The 9,422-nt window shown below is 41.7% G+C and overlaps 1 protein-coding gene across 1 annotated transcript; it reads right to left on the reverse strand.

Moving 5' to 3' along the window:
• Window positions 1-104: 104 nt before the first annotated feature.
• LOC121519919 (alanine aminotransferase 1-like) lies at window positions 105-8,009 on the reverse strand. Its single transcript, XM_041803026.1, has 11 exons — window positions 7,884-8,009; window positions 7,713-7,802; window positions 7,525-7,633; window positions 4,908-5,041; window positions 4,567-4,810; window positions 4,404-4,483; window positions 4,186-4,322; window positions 708-882; window positions 467-622; window positions 233-345; window positions 105-120 (listed from the first exon to the last, which is right to left on the reverse strand). Exons 1-11 carry the CDS (start codon window positions 7,986-7,988, stop codon window positions 105-107), a joined length of 1,359 nt encoding a protein of 452 aa, XP_041658960.1. The 5' UTR covers window positions 7,989-8,009.
• Between the last annotated feature and the right edge of the window lie 1,413 nt (window positions 8,010-9,422).

A 9,422-nucleotide genomic window follows, 5' to 3' on the forward strand; every position in this document is an offset into this window, starting at 1 on the left:
TTTTCCACATAGGACCAGGTAGGTTTTGATGGTTTTTCCTAAATAAATGAAATCATAATCTAAAAACTGCATTCTTTATTTACTGAAGTTGTCTTTGTCTAAGATTAAAATTTGTTTGAGCTGAAACATTTAAGTGTGACAAATAAGAAGAAATCAGGAAGTGGGAAATACAGCACTGCATTTATTGCTTTATTCTGAAATTTGAAAAATGCTGAATGTTAATAATTCATACCTGATGTGAAAGGTGCCCTCCTTCTGCTCATACTCTGACCCAGGAAGTACTAACACTCCAGCCTCTTCCAGCAGTCTGATACAGTAGAAACTGTCCGGGTGCAGTTCCATTTCCTGATAATAAACCATCACAAATAGATCTGAAACATTTAGTGACATTTACAACAGATATGTGAAACTTTTAAGTGATTATATCACTCTGTTTTGCTGTTGATGCTGAAGATAAGATTGCAACCTTAGCTTTCTGAATAACTTTTGGTGGGAGATACAGCCTCGGAAATGCAAATGCCCCTCCCTCCACAGGCTGGCAGCAGAAACCCGGCAGGCTGTTTAAAACCTCCGGTACTATTTTCACATTGTGAGCCAGTGTCTTCCTGATGTGTTCTGTCTCCTGCAGAAAATAAGAGTTAAATTTGAAACTAAACAAGATTAAACTTGTGCATTAGTTATCATGAAAGCATGCTTATTCATCTCACTGTAACATAGAGTGGGTATGAGGGATCTCCTGGCTGTGGAGGATTCGTCATCAGATCCAGGGCGATCTGACCCAACACAGGAGCACAGCTGTCAGTGGAGAACATAGTATGGATGTGTTTCATAACAGCCGAGTCCAAGTTTACCATCTCCACATATCCTCCACGCAGACCACACCTAGTGTAACAAAAAAGACGTAAAAACTTGATTTTTAGAGCATTTTGAGGTTGTGGTGTTTCCTAAGACACTCGGATGGCGAAGAAACAGACTGAAATTACTACTGATTCCTCTTAATGACTGACAAAATCAAGCAAGTCCAGTAGAACAAGACCAATTTTTACTATTAAGTTGTTTTAAATGATTTTAACAGCTGTTGCTGGGTAGGTGACTATAAGCATACTACCAAAACAGCCATTTAAAATGTGTCACTCAAAAGATTCTAGACATTTAAAGCAAAGAGGGGTGAGATTTTTTGTAAGGAAACACTTTATTCATGCATAGGTTAAAGGTAATATGGACATAAAATGGCCTGCTTTGTCAAAGGGAGGCACCACAGTTGGCACAAACTGAAGATCTAGATCTAGTTTTGCACCTGTAAATTTAAAATGTCTCTGTTCACACTGTTGGGATGAAGCTTAACTGAACATGTTTATGTTTTACTCAGAGGCTCACACTTTTTATACATGTTTTTTTCCAGTGACACCCTTCCTGTCTTTTGGTCTTTGGCCCTCCTGGTTTTACTAAAGTCTTGTGAGACCTGGATGTCGACTGATGGCCAGAAACACCAGCTAGACTCCTTTGGGACTATTTCTATTTGGCACATTTTTGGGTTTCATTGGTAAGACTGTGTGTCTAATGCTGACGTGCTCAGCAGAGCAGGGATGGGAAGGGTCAGCTGCCTGATACGGAAACGGCAGCTGGGCTTTAACGGGTACCTGATGCAGGCCTGATCCTGGTCACTCCATACTTGGTGCCCAGGACCCAGTGGGTTGGTATAGATGCCAAGGGCGGCTGGTGGGACGATACCTGGAGAAATGGGGCATGGGCCTTGTGCAAGCCTGGATGATGGTCATCAGGAGGCCAGAGTAGTACAGAACCAACACTGGCACGGCAAAGAGCCAAACCGGCATATGCTCCAATACCTGAGCTGACCTGGAATCCCCGTCCAGCTGTTAGCCCTGCCACCATGAGGGATAACAGAGACGGCCCACTCAAAGATGCAATATTAATGATAAGATTCTCTGCCTGAGACCAGCCCAATCTCACCTAAGACTTGGAACCAAGTAGAGCCAGGATCCCTGCCCCTCCCCTTGGGCCCAGGCCAGGCTCAGGGAGAGTTAAAGATGTCTTAGCAGCATAACTGTATTTCTACCCTAGATCTTGGAGTTTCTATTTTTCCTTTACAAACTCCCGACAACCTTCTTCCATACAAAAATACAAAATTGCACATTTAAAGGAGGCAGGATTTTCGGTAGGCACCAGTCAGGCCAGCTAAAGGGGGCTAAGGGTGCCACAGGTTATTTGCAGTAGTTTGAGGCCTGACAGAGTACTGTGGTCTACTAGTCAGCGTATAGTTTATTTCATAGATCTGACAGTTCCATAGGAGGAATTTGTGGAGGAAGCACATGAAAGAAAAAGCTTAGATTTGCAGATTTCGAGCACAAGCTAAACAGTGAGGATGGAAAGTTAGAACTCTTCCGGTAGAAGTGGGGTGTAGCAAGGTCAGCAGTTTCATTTCTTAGAAATCTGGCAGCACAGGGGCATACAGTGCCATGAAAAAGTATTTGCCCCCTCTCTGATTCCTGATGTTTTTGCATATTTATCACACTTAAATGTTTGGAATCATCAAACCAATTTTTATATTTCACAAAGACAACCCAAGTAAATAGAAAATGCAGTGTCTGAATGATTATTTATTTTTTCCAGGGGTGTGGGGGTCCAAACCTACCTGGCCCTGTGTGGCCTCTCCACAGAATTGTTTTAACTCAGCCATATTGGAGGGTTTTCGAGCATGAACTGCTATTTAAGGTCACACCACAGCATCTTAGTTGGATTTAAGTCCAGACGCTGAATGGGCCACTCCAAAACCTTAACTTTGTTTTTCTTGAGCCATTCAGAGGTGGACTTGCTGGAACTCTCCCATGATGCCATTTTTGCCCAGTGTCTTTCTTATGGTTGAGTCATGAACTCTGACCTTAATTGAGGCCAGTGAGGCCTACTAGTCTTCGGATGTCATTCTAGGGTCTCTTGTGACCTCCTGGATGAGTCGTTGTTGCACTCTTGGAGTCATTTTGGTTGGCCGACCCCTCCTGGGAAGGTTCACGACTGTTCCCAGTTTTCTCCATTTGTGGATAATGGTTCTGACTGTGGTTTGCTGGAGTCCCAAAGCCTTGAAAATGGCTTTGTAACCTTTTCCAGACTGATAGATTTCAATCACTTTGTTTTCTCATTTGTTCTTGAATTTTTTGGATAGTGGCATGATGTGTTTCTTTCTAAGATCTTGTAGCCTACTTCACTTCTATTTAAGAGATTTCTTGATTCAACAAATCTGGCTGTAATCAGGTCTGGATTTGGCCAGTGAAATTGAACTCAGCTTTCCAAAAACTGTGGTTAATCCAAGTTAACTTGGGATTTAACAAGGGGGACAACTACTTTTTCACAAAGGGCCAGATAGGTTTGGATTTTTCCCCCCCTTAAAAAATTAAATAGTTATTACAACACTACATTTTCTTTTTACTTGGGTTGTCTTTGTGAAATATAAAAATTGGTTTGATGATCAGAAACATCTGTGTGTGATAAACATGCAAAAACCTCAGGAATCAGAGAGGGGGCAAATACTTTTTCACAGCACTGTAGTTTGCAAAAGACAGTTGAGGAGATGTCAGATGAAGCCAGTTAGTGAATTTGGATCAGGAGGAATAATGCTGGCTGGGGGGGAATTATGGTTGATAGTTGTAATTACAAGTCATGTTATGGCAGGCAGAAGATGGAGGTCAAGTGTTTGCCAAGTTCACCTGGGGCGAGTGCTAGCCCCAGTCAGGGCACCTCACTCTAGCTCTGCCTCCCCCATCCTCTTGTTGAGCTCTCTCTCTCTCCTTATTCTGTCTTGACTTGAGTACGGTCAGGCTGGAATCTTTGGCCCTTGTCTCATGTTTTGTCTCAATAGTATTTCAAGGATAGCCACTGGGTTTTCCAAACCAAATACTTTGAAGAAATAAGTACTTTGGGCTACATATCTGAATGTAGATCAGTCCTACAAACACTGAATTTGATCAGAGCACTGAGGGAGGGATAGAGCGAGAGGCAGACGGGGGGCCATGCATTGAGGAACAGTCTTGTTCAGGTGCTGAAGTGCAAAATCTACTGAACAGCTACTCTGAAAGTCATAGTATACCTTAAAGTCTGTTTTGTCATTAGGTACATTTCTTCAATGCTCAGTTAATATATGGATGCTTTTTCTTATTTGAAAAACAAACCTACTCTCCTATGAAGCCTTTGGATGCAGAGTGGAAGGATGCCAGCTCTGCTGTGTCTGAGAGAGGAAGACCCATCTCTGCTAGGACCCTCTTGTAGGAGAGGAACTCATTCTCATCCCCATAAACCAAATCCTGATAGACCTGTGGAGGAGAATATTCAGGGCATTTTTCCACACAGAAAAGTTCATTTGCATATCATTTTTAGTGCTATTTGACATCCACCTCATCAGCCAGAAGGAAGAGCCTCTTCTCTGAAACAAACTGGATCACCTCCTGCATTGATTTTCTGCTTTGTACCTGACCTGTTGGCATGAAAACTACCATATAAAGCACAGTCTGGCACAAACATGCTTAAATTAGTTCCTTCCTGGTGGTGTTTTCTTACCTGAGGGGTTTCCAGGGTTGATGACATACAAAGCCACAGGGTTGCACACTCCCTTTGCAAACTCCAGCGCACGCTGTAGCTCCGCCACCTGCAGCTGCCAGCCCTGCTCCTCAGTGAGGTAGTAGGGAACGACGACTCCTCCCAGACTAGTAATGCATGAGGTGGTGGTGCAGTGGCTTGGTACTGGAGTCAGCACACCTGTTCTAGGGTTGCTCTCACTGTTCACTAACACCTTTAGGATATTCTGAGGAAAAATATTTAAGAAATAAAAGAAGATTAAGTTAACTCAAAGTTGATCTGACACAGAGAGAATATTTTTGTATGTGGTTATCAGCCATTACCATGATTGACCACTGTGACCCGGGGCTTATGTAGATGTTTTCAGGGACTGATGGGGCCCCACCATCTCGTCTTGTTATGAATTCAGAGATACTGTGGACTATCTCTGGTATACCTGCTGTATGGGTGTAAGAACCTGGGGAGGAAACACAACACAGATATGCAACACCAGGTAAAAAACAGGTGACGAAATCAGGATTTCTTCTTTGGTGCATTAAAGCCCCTGACAGTCAGCTGTAGACTGATTCTTAAACAAACTCTGTGCACATTATACAATTCCCCTGATCATTATTGTAAAGCAGAGAATTTGGAGAAAGTTCTGTAAAATCTTGGCCAAAGAAACCAAGATGCTTTAGCCATCATTAACATACAACCCCAATTCCAAAAAAGTTGGGTCGCTTTGTAAAATGTAAATAAAACAGAAAGCATATGAATATTTTATTCACAATGGAATATAAACAACTTATCAGATGTTGAAACTGACACATTTTTCCATTTCATGAAAATATCAGCTCATTTTGATTTTCATGGCTGCAGCACATCTCAAAAAAGTAGCGACAGGATCATGTTTACCATTATGTAGCATCCCCTCTTCTTTCAACAACAGTCTGTAAACATCTGGGAAGTGAGGAGACTAGTTTTTGGAGTTTTGGGAGAGGAATGTTGCCCCATTCTCGTCTGATGTAGGATTCTAGTAGCTCAACAGTGATGGGTCTGCTTTACTGGATTTTGTTTTCTGCACACCAAATGTTTTCTATTGTTAAGGCCTGGACTGCAGGCATGCGAGTTCAGCACCCAGACTCGTCTACTGTGAGGCCATACTGTTGTGATGGATGCTGTATGTGGTTTAGTATTGTATTGCTGAAATATGCAAGGCCTTCCCTGACAGGAAGGACAGGCTCTCTGGATGGGAGTATATGTTTCTCTAAATCCTCCTTCAGCACTGGTAGCGCCTTTCCGGATGTGTAGGCTGGCCACACCATAGGTAATAATGCAACCCCATATCATCAGAGATGCAGGCTTCTAAACTATGCACTAACAAACTGGACCGCCCCACCCCTGTCCTCTGTTGTCTGCAGGACACTGTGCCAGGGATTTTAAAAAAGAATTTTATATTTTGATTCATCTGAACACAGGACAATTTTCCATTTTGCCTCAGTCCAATTAAATGAGCTTTGGCTCAGAGAAGATGGTAGTCTATCTGTTTCATGTTCACGTATGGCTTCTTCTTTGCATGATACAGATTTAACTTGCGTTTGTGGATGGCACAGGGAACTGTGTTGACAGGCAGTGATTTCTGGAAGTTTCCTGAGTCCATAAAATGATTTCCATTACAGAATCATGCCTGTTTTTATTACAGTGCCTCCTGAGGATGTCTGTGGCCTACAAAAAGAATTTCACATTTTGATTAATCTGACCACAGAACAGTTTTCCATTTTGCCTCTGTCCTTTTTTGGGGTTGTTTAGCCTTTATTGTAGAGAAAGGACAAAGGATAGAGCTGGGCTGAGAGACTGGGGAACGACACGTAGAAAGAGCCACAGGCCAGACTTGAACCCAGGCTGCCCACGTACATGGGGTATGACCCAACTGCTAGGCTATCTGTGCCCTACCTCAGTCCATTTTAAATGAGCTTAGGTCCAGAGAGGACAGCAGCGTTAGATCGTGTTCACATATGTCTTCTTCTTTGAATGATACAGCTTTAACTTGCATTTTGGATGGCATGGAAAACTGTTGACTGATGTTGATTTCTGGAAGTGTTCCTGCAGGTGTTTCCAGTAGAGAATCATACCTGATTCTAATACAGTGCCTTCTTTGGGTGCCCATCGCCTACAAAAATAATTTCAATTTTTGATTTTTGACATTTTGACTCATCTGAACAGTTTTCCATTTTGTCTGAGTTCTTTGTTTCCAATTTCTTTGAAGGCTTTTTGCCTTTATTCAAGAAGTGTTCCTAAGGCCATGCAGTGGTTTCCAGTATGGAATCATCCCTGGTTTTAATGCAGAACCACCTGAGGGTCTGAAAATCACGAGCATCCAACATTGACCTTCAGTCTTGACCCTTTTGCACAAAGATTTCTCCAGATTCTCTGAATTGTTACACAATTCTCAGATGCAGTTTGTCACCAATTGGTTAACCTTTGCCCATCTTTACTTCTAGGACACTCGTCCTCTCTAAAATGTTCCCTTTATACACAGTAATGTCACTGATTAGTTACCAATTAACCTATTAGTTGCAAAATGCTCCTTTAACAGTTTGTTGTTATTACCACTTTCCTTGCTTTTTCTACTTTCTAGCCTTTTGTTACCCTGTCCCTACTTTTTTTAAATGTGTTGCTGCCATCAATTTCAAAATTAGCTAATATTTTTCATGAAATGATAAAATGTCTCACTTTCAACATCTGACATGTTTTGTGTTCTATTGCAAATAAAATGTGAGTTTGTGAGATTTGAAAATCATTGCATGGTGTTTTTTTTTTTTTTTGTTACCATTTGACAAAGAGCCCCAACTTTTATGGAATTAGGGTTGTAAATGTCTGTAGGAAAGTAGTATTTATACTCTTATTAAACTAAGCTATCTTTTTAACATTTATATTGAATAAGAAATGCAAAGCTCTTACCTACACTTCCTCCAACACATTCTCCAAGCAGCTTCTGAGCTCTCTGTCTGACATCCACAGGCAGTTTGCTGCTGTTTACAAGCGGAGGGTAAAGACATGCTGCAAGAACCTGCAAAACAAAGCAATAAGAAGATTTTAGGCTAAAAGGCCAATCAAATATCTCAAACAACAAATATTAAATACAATACCTGTCGAATGAATGACAGAGGCTTCAGACCGGACATGTGCAGGTCCCCCATAGAGACATCTATCACCTCCTTGAATGGCTTCCTCACTCCCTGTGGAAAGGGGGATTCAAAAGAAACAGATATCAGACAACACCAAACAAAAAAGATATCAATTAAAGTCCCTTTTTTTACCCTTCTGAGCTCTTTTTTGATCAGATTCAGTTGTCTGGCAAGGATGTTGAACTCTAAGGGCTTAATGTTCTTTACATTCTGGCTGATCTCTTGCAGGATGGACATCTTGCTAACTTCTCTCCTCTTCCTGACAGGCAGTTGTGTTGACTTGATCTGAGCTGAGCTGTGAGTCAATGGCTTACTTTCTGCAGGCTGTTCACATGCATGATCATAAATGATTTCTAGTTAAAGATACATAGATGATTACAGTCTGCAGCTGGTGTGGTGTCACATTTTCCAGTTCCTCCTCTAAGGCAGCAAGTGAATAAAAATTGACTTCTTTGTTATCTATTAACCTTTAAAATCAACTCTGTATGTCACCATCTGAAATTACACCGTAACCACTCAAGAGCCAGACCACCACATTAAGAAACAGTTCATAATCATTGAAATCTGGGAAGGAATTCACAGTAGTCTGAAGTAAAGGTAGAACAAATGTTTGACACTGAAAAAATGCATTATATGGATAAAAGTATTTTGCCACACCTGTTGATTATTGAATTCAGGTCATTTAATTAGACCTGTTGCCACAGGTGTATTAAATCAAGTACCTAACCATGTAGTCTCCATTTGCAAACATTTGTGATACAAAATGGGTCATTCTGGAGAGCTCAGTGAATTAGAGTTAAGTACTGTGATGGATGCCACCTTTGCAATTGAACAGTTCGTGAAATTTATCCCTGCTGGATATTTCACAGTTAGCTGTCAGTGATATTATTAGAGAGTGGAAGTGTTTAGGAACAACAGCAACTCAGCCCTGAAGTGAAGGAGCACGCAAAATTACAGAGCAGGATCAACGACTGCTAAGGCGAATGGTGCATAAATGCTCTGCTGATTCCATAGCTGCAGAGCTCTAAATTTCCACTGGCATTAATGTGAGCACAAAAATTGTGTGGCGGGAGCTTCATGGAATTGATTTCTGTGACCAAGCAGCTGCATGAAAGCCTCACTTTATCAAGACTAATGCCAAGCAGTGGATGGAGAGGAGTAAAGCACACTGACACTGGACTGCGGAGCAGTGGAAATGCCTTCTGACTAGTGATCAGTCACGCTTCTCCATTTGGCAGTCAGATGGGTGAGTCTCGGTTTGACAGATGCTGGGAGAATGTCGCCTGTCTGACTGCATTGTGCCTAATGTGAAGTTTGGTGAAGGAGGGATATTGGCATGGGGCTGTTTTTCTGAGTTTGGGCTAGGCTACTTATCTCCAGTGAAGGACAATCTTAATGCTTCAGCAAAAACACTCCCTTGTGGAAAGTCTTCCAAGGAGCTGCAAAAGAGGGGCCGACTCCTTATCAAATACATGTACGTATTTGAATACAGTCCCCGTTTGTACAACGGTTAGGCAGCTTAATATTTTTGTCCATAAAGTGTATCTCAGCTGTCTACTCCTACATATAACTCACATGATCTTTAGGTGTGATTCAGATAAAAACAGATCCTCCTCACAGAGAAGTTTCTGCTTTGCAAACCAGTTACAGGCCTGTGATTAACACTGAGCA

This window comes from Cheilinus undulatus, linkage group 13, assembly GCF_018320785.1.
Source record: "Cheilinus undulatus linkage group 13, ASM1832078v1, whole genome shotgun sequence".
In the NCBI taxonomy this organism is placed as follows: Eukaryota; Metazoa; Chordata; class Actinopteri; order Labriformes; family Labridae; genus Cheilinus; species Cheilinus undulatus.

What these genes read in the sequence shown, in the direction of transcription:
- LOC121519919 (XM_041803026.1), bottom strand. Translation starts at nt 7,988, where the DNA reads ATGTCCATCCTGCAAGAGATCAGCCAGAATGTAAAGAACATTAAGCCC. An exon ending in ATGTGTTGGAGGAAGTGTAG is followed by an intron (nt 5,042 to 7,524) that starts GTAAGAGCTTTG and finishes TTTCCTCCCCAG; the next exon opens with GTTCTTACACCCATACAGCA. An exon ending in CAACCCTGGAAACCCCTCAG is followed by an intron (nt 4,484 to 4,566) that starts GTAAGAAAACAC and finishes TCATGCCAACAG; the next exon opens with GTCAGGTACAAAGCAGAAAA.